At 31.2% G+C, this 15,113-nt stretch overlaps 1 protein-coding gene across 2 annotated transcripts in view; it reads left to right on the top strand.

Moving 5' to 3' along the window:
* The window catches only part of LOC107446799 (astacin-like metalloprotease toxin 1), a gene marked incomplete in the record, with an annotated part of 31,584 nt that overhangs the window by 762 nt on the left and 15,709 nt on the right, over nt 1-15,113 (top strand). The window contains 3 exon segments of one of the 2 annotated variants that reach the window (XM_071182078.1): nt 6,154-6,282; nt 12,362-12,394; nt 12,475-12,521. In XM_071182078.1, coding sequence (XP_071038179.1) covers nt 6,234-6,282; nt 12,362-12,394; nt 12,475-12,521 — 129 coding nt within the window. 2 annotated transcript variants of the gene reach the window in all.

Raw genomic sequence — 15,113 nt, 5'->3', positions numbered from 1 at the left:
GAAGTTTGTAGCATTTATAAAATTTATTTTATAAATAACAAAAATAAAAGTCAATAAGTTCCTAATAGGTCATGGTAAATATACTTACGACCAAAAAATGGCATTAAAATTCAGATAAATTTTTTATGAGCCAATTAAGTTTTTTTTTTCTTACATCAATTTCAATTCCAAAAATACTTACTAGAAATAAATGGCCCATTAAAGGGATAAACCAAGTGGATATTTCTTTCCATTATCTTCCAGTATAATTTCATAACAGGATTGTGCTTCATCTTGAGATCCAAATGCTAATTCTCAGGTAGTGGATGGGATCCGAGTGGTTTGGCCTTTCAGTTGCAGCAAACAAGTACTAAACATTCTGACCAACAAAAGGTAGCATTTAAGAAAAACTAAAATTTATTTAGCATTTAAAGAAATACATTAAATGCAAAGATAAAATTTAAAACAGATACATTCTTATTTAAAGTTCAGGAAGTCATCAAATGTCTACATCTTTCAGCTTCTCGCTACCAATTCAGTGTTCTCACTTTGTTTCAGTGGCTGTTTCAATAGCTTCGACCTTCGAGGAGGAAGACTAGACCTGAAAATTTAAAGTCAGGGGCCTTTAGACTCCAATGAATTAGTAGCCATTTTTTCCTCTAACCTAATGTGTCGATGACCCTATAGCTATACGGCAATTAAAAGTGAATTCTACAAAAATAATATAAATATATGATAAAATTTAGTTAAACAAATTTTAGTTAAACACATTATATTTCTATCACAGGTATGCCACAGGCAACTAAATGTAAAGAAAAAGTAGTAGAAACTCATTCACTTTTATTTATTTATTATTTCGTTAATTATTGAAAACCATACATTTCACATTATTCATATTTAGCTATAGATTGCCTAAGGAAGTCATTTTGACTACTTTTTAATTTCAATTAGAAAAGCAATGATATATATAAAGACAAGATTTCTTTGAATTTTGCGACTTTTTGTACAACATATATTTTTTTTATTGTTAATATTAACTAATAACTTGTTATATGACAGTAAATAATATAAAAAATATTAAAAATTAATGATAAACAAATTTCTTTACGCATTCACAATCCAGTCATTTTGACTGCTTTTGGGCAATATAGATACATACTAATTTTCAGTCTTTCTAGTGATAAAGGCTAAATACTCTTTGATCTTATTTCAAATTGTAAACTGGAAGAAAAAAAATAAGCTATAGGAAATTTCTAATTTTAAACTCTTTTAATAAAATTTTGAATTTTATTAATCACCGCTTCTTGCGTTTTACAACTTCTGCGGCTAAGTGTTAGCGGAGCAGGACGTTTTCTTAAAAATTCTTTCAGCTTTTAATATTATTATTTTATAAACTATTTTCGGAAAGTTGATAAAACGGCAGATATATAGTTCGTTCACCAGGAGTTGGCACTTGGCTCCGCCTTCATCACGTGGTATCGGATGATACTATTTCGCTATTTTGGGGAGAAGGATGTAAACAAGGCCATCACCTCCTACATCAAGAAGCCTCCACACGGTCTTTTATAAGTAGTCCGCGCAGACTATTTAAAAAGTGAACCAGTTGTGCACACGAAACCAAATTCTATTTTAAAAGTGACTGAGAGGAATTTGTCATATATATTTGAGAATTGAATATGTAGTGGTAGACAAGTAAATAAAACAAACTAATCATATTCAAAAATTAAACAAATTTTTAGACATATATTTGCTACCACTTTCTTATTTCTACTAGATTTTCTATTAAAGGGCTCTTTCGTAAACTGGTTTGCCTTTATAGTGGTCTGATCGGACTACCTATAAAAAAACGTGTGGAGGCTTTGCGCGCATTAGAGGTTATCTCGATTTCAAGCGGGGAAATGTTTTTTCCTCTTACTCCCCCTCGCAGAAATGAACTCTGCGTCCGAAGAGGTGGAGCCAAGTGGGACATTATCCGATAAAATTAAATTTGGACTGTATTATACACAATCTGGCAAAAAATATCCGGACATACAATGGAACGGATTCGGAATGCCCTGAGCTTTAAGTACACGATGCTGGTCCCCTTATTGTACCGATGCTCACGTTTGGCGAACTTTCAAACAGTTTTTAATTGGTGTCAGCAGGAATTGGCTTCAAGGCGACCATCAGAGCTGATACTCTCGAAGGTATTTTAGAAGTTTCAGTTCAGGACTCTGAGAAAGCCAGTTCAGTTTTCGAGCACCCATATCGTCACACCATGACTTCGTAAGTCTTTATATGTGATGATGATTCCGCTATAATTTTTATTAACCATTAATTAAGAAAAGGGATTAAAGGAATTCAATTATTGACAAAATGTACATGGAGCTGAAGCTCCTGGAGACTTTTGCAGATTCATTTTCAAAATATAAGTGCGCGCTTTTTTTCACATGTAGCATATAGTTATTATCTCTTTCATGTCATCTGATATATAATATTCAGACTTCTTTCTCAGGGTTGACGCCGTAAGAATTAATCATAGACCGAGTAAAGATGCATTGAAATCTCTAAATGCTTATTAAATTGAATGATATTTCGGTTTCATGAAGACATTTTGCTGCGCAGTATGGATTCATTTCATTAATAAAGATTGCATTTCTAACTAATTAATGATAATTTATACGCGAAATGAAACTTTTATTATGTGAAAGATATTATTGAATGTTCTCAACTGTTAAGAAGGGCTAATCTACGATTTAAAATATAATTTTTTAAGCTATTGTTTTAGACGTTACACACTCATAGATAGATAGCACAATAAAGACAAAACGGATAAAAAGAAAAAAGAGAAAAGCGACGAAAATTAATAAGTTTTATTTACTGCGCATAGCTGCAAGTATATAAGAACTCATAAATAAAGTTAAAAATACAGAGTATACAGTAATAAATATTAATGAAAAGAGAAGACGAAAAAGTTTTAAAAAAATTTCATTACAAAAACCGGAAAACAAAATAATGAAGAGATATTATCTCTTCAACAGCTTACATGATTATATCAGCAAAAAGGAGTGCTTTCCAATATTGTATTAATATAGCCGATGCGAAATATATCAATAGTATGATGATAGATTATAGATTTCAGTTGTATTTTGTTTTGTTTGTTTGTATGTTGTGTTTTTCCTATTGTGTTTTGTTCTGTATTTTCAGTTTTTTTTTTTTGCTTGATATGTTTCATTTCGCATATATTTCTAAATTAATGTATTCTATTTTTGTTTCAATTGTTTTTGAGATCTCTTCACTCCATTGTATCAATATATTTTGCTTTAGCTATGTTGATACGATTTTGGAAAGTATTCCTTTTTGCGGATATAATCGTGTGAGCTGATGATGAGATTCTATCTTTTCTTTATTTCATTTCACGGCCAAATTATGCGCTGGCAGTTTGGTAAACAGGAAGAGATGCGTCATTTTCAGTTGTTAACCTCTTCGAGACGGGCGTGTCATATATACATTCTCAGGGTGTCAATAATAGTTAACTTTATTTAATTCACCACTACTTAGTTCGAATTAAAAATTGTATAGTATCGCTTTTAACACACAAGGATTGAATGTGTTAGATTTAAAGCAAAAATAAGTCTGACAAATTAGCCATTCCCAAACGTAAGCTACCGCTTTTTATTTTTTACTCTCCTGATTCTGATTCCGTACGAATACATTTATGACTCACCCGACCCAAAAAGTTTAAACGTTTGGCAAATCCTCTTTCATTGGTGTTTGATATGACAATCAAGTCATAAAGAAATCTTCATTTCATTTGTTCATTCATTTATTTTGTCAATAATTGCTTATACTAGTAAAAAATAATGTTATTAATTAAATTAAATTAATAACATAATGATTTGCATCTAAACTAATATCATATATACATTAGTTAATAACTAATAATATATTTGTTACATAATTATTAAGATTATGTAACTAGTAGTTCAGTAAACCGGAAGAGTTACGTAATTTCTAACAGTTAAGCAGTTAACAATTTATTATTTATATGTAGTTGAAAAGACAATCAAATAAAAAAAAAATTTATTTTTTAGATATTTTTTCCTTTTCTCAAAATCACGTGAAAACCATCGCAGTAATTCCAGTAACAAAAAATTTAAAAACGCGTTTAAGTTTACAATTAAATTAACACAAATAAAACGCGTCAATAAGTAATTATTTAAATGCGTTATTTAACATTCGCATGTTATTACACAAGTCTGAGTTTTTAAAACCACGTGAGAATGTGGAGCAATAACAGCCTAAAAAATGGGCGAAAAATAACTTGGATTCATGCGATGAAATCGGCACAAACAAAGCGCATAAAAGAGTGATTATTTAAATGTGCGATTTAAACTCGCGTGTCATAATAATCTCTTGGTAAAAATATTTTTTTATTTTAAACAATCATTGAACAGCCGATCCAGCATCTAAAGTTCGACTCAGTACCCTAAGAATTTTAACCCAATTCCGAAGACAACGTAACTCCTGGATCTAGTATTGGGAGAAATTAGTCTTCGTGGAGGACATTTTGATTGAACTAACCCGCATTTGCGTTACATGGAGAAGAAGACCACGAGAATCTCCCACTGTCAGACTGACGGCAAGGAAACTCTAGTCCATGATCCGTCTACCACTGAGGATATTTCACGTCAGCACTGTTTGTAAAAACATGCGATTTTCACAGAGGTGCCAACTTGCTCCGCTGTGTAAACTATTATTTCTTAGTGGTATTGGAATTTATGTTACGTTCTGTTTAGCATTTTTCATTTTAAGTAATTTTTTCACAACAACGTATCGAAAATTCAAAGTATCATATCAAATGCAAGTATTTTCCAATTTTGCAATACTTCAGTTATCTCCTGGTGACACGAGACATGGTGACTAGAGGGGCAGTAATTATACTCATTCTACAAGATTTACTATTTTATTCGCTACCAATTTGGTAAAACCTTTGCAGAAAGTGGAACAGTTGGCATCTCTGTTTTCATAATCACGTGGAAAAGCCTAGAAATAACTGCCTTTAAAAAACTGAGGGGAAAAAAAGGAAAATAATCATTAAAACCAATTTTAATTTGGCGTGACATACGTGTTACGAGAATTATGTGAAAATTCTTTTAATTTGAAAAAAAAAGAATGTTTTCACATCAAGCAAATGGTTTTTTAATTTTGCGAATACTTCAAAATGCTTAGTAAAAGATAAAATCATACCTTTCAACAAGCTTTCAACATTAAAGTTTCGTGGGAAACAGATTAATTAGTGATAGCGAACTGAAATTTTTCAAATTATATTTTTAAATTCAAAAATTTTTTAACAAGACTTTCAAGCTAGCCCGTTTCTTTACCAGATCTTTTATATATTTTTTAAAATTATTTTTACGTGGTAGTGAACAAAATTCTTATAATTTGAAATTTTTAAAATATTTATACATCACCTTTGCATACCTGTCAACTCTTCCGGACTTTCGGGAAGATTTTATGTTCATATTTAAAGTGGTAGTAATTATATACTATTTTTTCGTTTATAATCTTAATTTTTAAATGATATTGATCACCACTATTCTTACAAAAATTAAGCACTTATATGAATATGCGTTACTATCTTGGTTGTTAACTTAAGTTTTCTCAAATACAACGTATTTGTTTGCTTAAAATTGAAGTTTTAATTCCATTTTAATACCACTGGGAAAAATAATAATGGAAGGGATTAAAAGTTGGCAGGTATGCCTTTGTTATTACTAGAAATTTTTTTATCAGGAAATATGCTTATTTCGTAGTAATTGAAGGTTAAAGTTAAAAGTTTGCTACCACTAGAAAAAATTTTTCACAAAACGAAATTGTCATATCTGCCCCAATTTACCTACATAAAATACATTTTTCGTAGCTTTAACTTAAAATTTTAAGCTAAAAAACGAATTGGTTTTTTTCCCTGGTAAACGGGCAAGTTGTTTTGTTTTGTTTTTTTCTTTTTAGGTAGTTTCTGCTTCTTTATTTTTAATGTGAGATTTATTTATTTTTTCAAACTTGTTTCAGATTTTCCATATTTCTTTCACACATTCTAAAGTATCATTTGAAAGAAAACAGTTGATTAATGCCCACAAGTGTCACATTTCTCACGGTTAATCTTGCTTAAAATTAGCTTATCTTTACATTGATAGCTTTGATTTATTCACATCTTTCCCTAACATCCACTGGCACTCAACATTTTTAAAATCCAGAAGAAGCTACAGGTCGACATGGCTTTCTTTTGGATCATAACCTTGTTTGTACTACAGTTTAACCATGGTAAGTTACTGCAGTAATATTTTTTCAATAAAAATAAATAATAAGTTCTGCGACACAATGCCTTCAACTTACAATGTAAAGAGAAGTTCAACGGCTGATTTTTCGAACAATCCAATTCATTCCATATGATGTTATAATTCTATGTTAAACAATTATTTTTTATCAACATTTTGAATGATTTTATCAGAAAAACAACAAACAATAAAAGCCATTAAAATCTTAAAAAATAAATTCACGATTTTCAGAAATTAAAGGAGCATTCTTACTGGACATGATTTGGCCGGTCTCTCTAAACTGCATCAAACTGATTCTCTTTTTTCCCAAAGCATATTTAAGATAAGATTTCGATTCAAGAAAGTTTTAATAAAAGAAAGCAATGGAAACAACTTTGAAAATTCTTTGCATCAGGCTGAAGAGTTTATTTACAAAATAACTGATTTAACACACTTGTTCTTAAAAAAAGACATGAACGAAATATCTCCCCTCTTCTCTCTAATATTACATTTCATTGAAATTTTTAAACTCTTTGAGAATGGCAACTGCTTAAACCATTTTAATGATTTGGAATGTGTTCAAATTAGCTCCGTGTCAGAGAACTTGCTCATTGTCTTACTTATTTATTTATTTTTCGCCTGCGTTCTACCTAATAGCATTTTCTAAAACAAATAAAGCCATTAGTTTACTAAAGCCACATAGATTCTTATAAACAAAAAACTATAATTCTTTGCGAAAATATCGGTATAATTATTTACGAAATTAAAAAGCAAATGTTTTAAAAAGGTTTAGATACCTCAATATTCGTCGTACTACCAACTTTGGCCATGTTTGCGAAATAAATGGATTACCATTACACATTTATATATTATAAGATATGTAAAGGTTAAATTTTGTCGCTTGTCTACATTTTAAAAACATTCAAATATTCTCTCAGGCTGCCCTAGTTTGTTTATCAAAACTAAGTAATATTTAAAAATTAAGCGCGTGTTTTGTTCTTTATGAGTGAGGAAGATTAGTTACAGAGTAACACAAATTTGAAATTACATTACGTTTATTTAGTTATACAGTGCAAAAAAGTAAACAATTTATGATATGAATTAAATAAATTAGACTAATACCACATAATTTAGTTTCTTATAACATCTAGAAAATTTGGTTAGTTTCAAACCAATTTTTGAGTTAAAATTATGAAGTCTTTATCTCTTATTGAAACAGCAAATTTAAAATGAAATTTTAATTTGGCTGCACATTAGCGAGTGCGACTTTAGACTATACATTTTTACTTAAAGCGACCCTGTTGTTTAACAGGTTGAATGCTATGGAGGGTCACCGGTGACCGGCACTGAGTTTGTTCGTAGCATTACGGGAATCAACCCAAATCAACCCAATTGAATAACCAAAAGCTTGTACTTAATTAGAAAGCTCTTGAATAATATATTATAAAACATTGAAAAAATTATCAGACCTCTGAACTTATTTGGCTTTTGTTGGAGATTTTTAAAAAATATTTGAATTAGTAATTTGATTTGAAATTACTTTGACTTCCAAAACATTTAAATAAAAGCATTTAATTTCAAGCGTTTTTATAAAAGAACTAAACGGCTTGCTGTATAACAAAATTTTAAAAACAACTACTTAATTTCAATTTCGCTACCACTATAAATATTGTAAAGAGCACTAACATCCAATATTGCAGCCCTGCAGTTCATTAAACCAGACCGGACTACTTACGTCTAAACGCAGCATTTTTTGATATTTTCAAGTGTTGATAGATAATTGAGTTTTAAAACATTACAGTTCAGCAATTTCAGATCAAAATATCCTAGTAATGGGTAATGATTTACAGAGATGCCAACTTGCTCCGCTTTGTGAAATAGTATTTTCTAGTGGTAGCGAAATTTAAGTTACTAGTGGGCTGCACCCCCTGCTCGCTAGCGCTCCCCAACCCCCGAAAATCGCTATGCAATCTTATATGGTTTGCTTCGCAAACCAAGCTCGCTTCGCACGCTACTAACTTAGGTACATTGCAAATGCACAAAATTCTAAGAATTCAAAACAATCATTCAAATCCAAATAAAAACTTTTTAAAAAAAAAAAATTACATATTTTTAGTAAATACTAAGTCATTAAAATAAATTTGAAATCAAATAAATGACATGTAATTCATTAAACCTATCAGAAATGTGCTATAGTATAATTCGTGATATAAATCAAAAATCGTCAAATAAATTCGTAATATATAAATTCGTGAAAAAAAGCGCTTTCGACAAAATACTAAAATAGAGATCTATCGACAAAGACTACTCACTTCTGCCTAGCTTAATAGTATGAGATTGCCGCAGCTGATGCTCTCTGGTTATTGCAGTTTCCGTTTTTAAAAGCGCTATATGTTGAGCCACCTCAGCTAGATTTCGCATGTGACATTTTTAGCTGCAATCATTGGTCGATTTTCTAGCATTGTCATTCGGGGAGTTGTAATGAGGCTTTTTTTGTCGCCGTGTAAGAGAAATAGTAACGTGAACAAAACAAAGCAAACATTGTCACCGGCGGAAAAGAAATACAGCCAAAATTTGGGAGCCACGTAAGAGAATTATATATATTAGATTTTTAGCTTCGTATTTTTCATTTTAAGTAATTTTTTCATCACTAAATATCAAAAATTTTAAGTATCATATAAAAATGCAACGTTAAACAATGGATATACATACCTGCCAGCTTTCACGCATTTGGCGTAAAATTTTATTTCTAAATTTAAAGTGGTAGTAAAATGTATGCTTTTTAAATATTCCTTGCATTTATAGACGTAATTTATTATCATTTTGACCACCGCTATTTTTCAAAAAATTAGGCATGTATATTAATATGTAATATTGACGTGGTAGTTCGCATAATCTTTTTCAAAATACAGCATTTGTTTCTGCCTAAAATTGTAATACAAGTTCTATTTTACTACCACTGGGGAAAATTATCCTCGAAAAGATTAAAAGTTGGCTGGTATGGATATACTGGTTACTCTTTTAAAAAGTAAGCCTAACTATCCTTATTTAACGAATTTTACAACATAATTCGCTACCACTTTATTAAAACTATTGCACAAAACGGAGCAGTTGGCATGTCTGGATTTATTATATGATAAACAATAATGTCTTCTTTTTTAATATACGAGTACATTTCTCGAATGAAATGTTATGAAATCGTTGTTTATTCTTGGGTAAAGTTAGAATTAGTGATAAGAGCATACCTGCCAACTTGCCAGGTCGTTGAAAAGGATTTAACAAAATGATAGTAAAGCATCAATTTAGTTTGGAAGAATTTTTAAAAACAAAACTATTAAGGCATTTATAAGCATATATTACTTACTTACTTTATTTAAAAACAACTGGGCACCTGGGCCGCGCAGCGGCCCCTATCCCATTCATCATGAAATTACAACAATGAGGTAAAAACATTTTGAATATAAGCAGTCGTTGTTGTAGCTTTACAATAATATTACCATGATAGATGATTAGAGAAAATACAAACTTGAACAGATATATTTACAGTAATTGCCATGAAAATATGTACAGAAAATATAACGTTGATTTGAAAAAATTACAACTTGAACAAAGATATTTACATTAATTGCCATAAATATGTACAGAAAATTGAATATGAGCATTAATAAATGATGATTATGTATATACAAAAGTCGTGATTCAAGAACGTGAAGATTTAACATAAATTTTCGACAAGCCTTAGTGGCGCCATCTAGTATGCTCAACTTTAATTTGAAAGGGCAGTATGCAGTATTTATTTATAATCTGTATGGGAAATTAGAGTTCTGAATAATAATAAGAGTTCAAATAAAAGTTCAAATCAAGTAAAAAAAAAATGTTACTGTGCAAGAGTGGCTTCCCCCATAATCCTTTGAAACAGTTGAAGCACTTCTTGATTTTTTAAAAGTTCTTGCAATTCTTTAATTATTGTAACCAGCCTTTGAGCAAGTCCTGTTATTGTTGGTGGTATGGCACGTGTTCCCCTCCTGCGGGGACGGGCTCTGCACCCCGTGTAGTTGGCTGTATGAGAGTCTCCGCAGTTGCTGCACTTAGGTTGTGTATTTTTATCTTTTTGGCACTCGTATGATCGGTGTTTGGCGGCGCACTTTACACATCTTGATGGTGAATTACATGATCTTTGACTGTGGCCAAATTCTTGGCAGTTGTAACACTGGATTGGATTTTGCCCGCCTCGGAACCTTTCAATACTGACCGGGATACTTTGTATATTGGTGATAGAGAAAATTTGTCGATTAACATCTGTTTCTGTGAGAATTGTAAGAAAAAGTGGGAGGAGCCTGTAGGTCCCGCACACTTTTCTCTTAAACTGAATTATCTTTTGCGTTATGATGTCTGACTTCGCCAGTTGCTGGGAGATATGATCAGTACAGAATCCAACTGGAAGACCACGAATAAGAACTTTTATATGCTTAATTGGTTGAACTTTTGCTGGAGTTGTGGGTGGATCTACAGTTGAACTGGAATCCTCCTTGGGTGGGGCTACGTCAGTATCAGATATAGATTCAGATGGTTGTAAGGAGGTGGCGGTATCTATCGGTGAAAAATGTTTACTATTTGTGGTCATGATTAGATTTGCTTCAGCTTTTTTGACATTATTTTTCTTTTTCTTCTTCTTCAAAGGGGGTTCTGCAATATTTTTGGTTGAGCTTTCTGAATCTCTGGTTGACTCATTCCCCGTCTGCTCCAAAAGTTGGCCGCCTTCATAAGTTTCCATATCAATGACATCAATTGGTGTTGTCGGTATTTCGGGCCTATTTGGCACAGGCATGAGAGACTGCTCCAAATGATTTAGTTTCTCAAGTAGTTCTTTATTTTTCCTTTCATCTTCTTTAATTCTCCTTCCCATGTCTGCTAACTTTTCAGCCATTTTGGTTTCAAAATCCGAGCATTCCTCATCCGTCGTTGAACCACGTGCACGTCTTTCGGTCAGCCGCTTTCCGCCACGTCCGTGTTGGTGATACGTAGCCATTGTTGCGTGATTGCGAATATTAACTTCAGCAGTGATGTTAACGTAAATTGAAAGCTACTATATCGGGCAGAATCATTTAACTTAACTTGCATCTACTTATACTCTTAAGTTAATTCAGAATTAGAAAAACATACATGATTGCAAGAGTATGAAATAGGTATTACTCACTCAAAAGACACCAATGAAAATCCGAAAGCTCTACGACCTCCTAAAAGCATAAATTGTTCTTCCACATCACGTCAGAGCATCAAATTGACTCGCACCCACTCGATCTATTCGCCAGAGTCGACTGGCATAACTTCAGCCATGTCCTCATCCTTATAAGCATATATAGCCAACTAATAGTTCTTATTTACATATTTTTTTAAATAATTCGTGGTAGTTTAAAAATATTTTTAAACTTTATACTTCAAGATTTAATACGTCAAAACGCTAACGTTGCACCCACTAAAAGAATTATTTCTCAACGGCAGTACAAGTTATTACGGCAGTAAATTTAATTATTTAAAAACAATGAGTAAAAAACATTTTGAGTTAAGCAACATTATGGTTTATTACGAAACAGCATAGCTTCCAAGTTGTATGGTTGTTGAGAAATAATTTTTTTAGTGGTTGAAACATTAGGGTTTTGGCCCTATTAAATCTTGAAGTTTAAAGTTTCAAAAAAAAAATTTAAACTACCCCCACGAATCAATAATTTAAAATATGTAAATAAAATTTATTTGCTGGTTATTAATGCTTATACACGTCTTAATAGTTTTATTTATAGAAAATTCTTCCAAACTTGATTGTTGTTTTTCTACCACTTTGTAAAATCCTTTTCAACGACCGTACAAGTTGGCAGGTATGAATTGGGTAATGGTAAATAAAATAAGGTAAAGTATTATTTGACCCACCTTCGATCAAATCTGTAATACTGTTCAGATACCACTTTTTTTCTTTTTCATATCCTGATTATAGTCCCTTACCAGCTTGATTCACTGAAACCATTTCTATAAAACATTTTGATTTAATTTACTTTACTCAAAAGTAATTGTATTTTATTATTTTTTTATAGAAGTGTTTGCAAACAATCAAATGGAAAATGAAGGTAATAATAATTCTAATTATTGTACTTTTTTAATAAAAAATAAACAAATACATTGAATGTGTGACTTATATATATTTCAGGTTTGTTTGAGGGAGATATTGCTGGCATTGACCCTTACGCATTAACGGTATGTTTATCTTGTCTACACAATCTATAAGTTTAGAATAAAGCAAAGAATTCAGCAGCGGTATAGGTTCATTGTGTACTTAATACGTTAAACATCACTGAAGTGCAGTTCTAAAAAAACGGATCACCCTGAATAAATTTTGATCTAATGATCGTATTTTCACGTTTTAGGACTTAATCTTAAACACTAAGCATATTCTTTACGTAACAAAGTCAATGACATCGGGATCCAAGCGTCTGAGTACATTACGATGTAACATTTTAGGTATTTCTTCGCGTTCAGATAACTAATCGATAAAGTGGTTTTTAAAAATCTAAATTCGTGCAACGTCAATTTAATACCACTGTTGACTTCTAATATCTTTTCAACAAACTCAAAAAATGTGCAAAGTTATTTAGGCAAATGAACGCCATCACTTTAACTTATTTGAATCCATTAGTTTATTCATTAAGAAACGAACAATTTTAATAATTTAAGTCTGAAACACGAAATGAAATGCTGTGTCAGTTTTCTTAGACGCAGTTTTAGCGGAGTCCATTTTTTATACACGCATTTTAAGCAGTATCCATTTTCCTGAACACGCGTTTCCAACTGTATTTATTTTCTTAAACACGCATTCCGCCGAGCTGCTTACAAAATAAAAAGCTTACCGACGATATGAAAGACATAGTAAGCGCGTTGTTTTAAATGGTGAAATTTTAAAGAAAGTGTGTTGGCGAAATTTCATAACATTACGGTTGTTTCACAACCGATTTTGAGTCAGAAATTCCGAGCTTTGCAAGTGCTTACTATAGAATTTTACTTTTATGAAATAAAACAAAGTTTTGTAGGTGGGTTCTTTCTGTTTAGAAGTAACTATTATGCATTCATAATTAGAAATGAATTTTATTATAATTTTAGTTTCATAAATTAGCATTTATCACAATTGAAATATTCATGAAGAAATATTTTGTGATATGTTAATCAAATACTTTCTCCTAAATATACATATAATCTATGGTACTGTTTAAAAATAATATTAATAAAGCAAAATAATTTTTTTAGAAGAGTGCTGTGAATAATAAAGATAAAAATGTTCTATTCTATGAAGTCTAATGGAAAATCTATTGTTTAAGCGTCTTATTTCAGAATAAAAACGTAGAGCAATATAGCAAAGGTCATCTTTAGAAAATATATTTAAGCAAATTTTTAAATAACAATAAAGTAATATTGAAACCATAAAACTGATCCCATTGATATGGCATGCTTTTTATAGGCGCTTTTGTTGCTGAACAAGGAAAAATGTTGAAATTATTTCTGTTCAATTCTTCCGCTAAAACGCCATATAAAAGAAAAATGACAAATTATTGAAACAGGTTTGTCGTCGAGGTATAATAAATTCATTTTATTCAGTCAAATAATAATAGTTATATCTCCCTTTTTCCATTGTTGTTCAAATCCATCAATGTGATTCGGAAAATTTCCAAATCTAATGTCATTTTTTTAATAAAAACTAACTAGTATTTTCATTTCAATTCTATGATAGAATATTTACCTAGTATATTCTATTTATGAATCAGTTTGGTACCGCGAGACACATTTTGTTATCTATTTATTATTCTTATTCATGTAGTTGTTAATAATATTTCTCAATGTTAATAATGGTTATTTCTAAACTCCAACAGATGGTGCTCTGTGTACTAATGAAAAAGGATTATTTGTATCCAGTTTCATTTCACTCTGCGATGAACATCATTCCTTGTTTTTTGTTATTAAATATACTTTGATGAAAGCGTGGGCGACTCTGTTCCACCGCCGTGGCTTAGCCATAGGTGCCCACTGGGTAATGATAAGAGAGTAGCAATTCTGGCATTTCTGAGGCTAATGGGAAATAGACCCAAGTACACGCCTTTAACCAAAAAAAAACTTTGATGAAAGCTTTTGTTATGCTTTAAAACCCCGTGATCATCGTACTTAACATATGTAAAAGCAGTTAAATAATTATTTATTTAAAATTTAACTTATTATTTTTAATTTTATGGTTTGCGAGACAGTTTTGTTACTTTATTATCTTTAACTAATCAAGTTTTTCAGAGTACCTATCCAGAAATGGATATCTGTTTTTTCTAACAAATATAATCATCATCATCATCAACATTTATCTGGGCACCTGGGGCCGTTAGCGGCCTTTTTCGCATTCGTCTTGAATTTTGATCTTTGGGGTGGTTCTTTCTGGTAATTGGATTGCAATTGAAGTAAAAGGAAATTAAATATTTTGAATTTTAGATAAAATTACGTCACTACAAAAATGAGCTGCCGTCGGTCTGAGGTTTATGTCTTCTCTTAAGTTTTCAAAAGTAAAAATTTCGTTGAATCCTGCGGTGTCACAATTAATGGTTTTTTCAAAAAATCTGAAATTTAACTTTGCTATGTGATGATCTAAAGAATCTATGTTGAGGTCGCGATGTATGTTTTTATTTCTGATAAACCATCTTGCTTTTGTTATTTTCCTGAGGATTTTGTTCTGGCATGTTTTGAGTTTTTTAAGGAGTGATGTGGTGATGTTGCACCAAGCTGGAGATGCATAAGTCAGGATGGGACGGATCATTGAGA

Source organism: Parasteatoda tepidariorum, chromosome 6, assembly GCF_043381705.1.
Source record: "Parasteatoda tepidariorum isolate YZ-2023 chromosome 6, CAS_Ptep_4.0, whole genome shotgun sequence".
NCBI lineage: Eukaryota > Metazoa > Arthropoda > Arachnida > Araneae > Theridiidae > Parasteatoda > Parasteatoda tepidariorum.
Note: the sequence above shows the minus strand (reverse complement) of the source record. Positions and strands in the feature narration are given on the sequence as shown.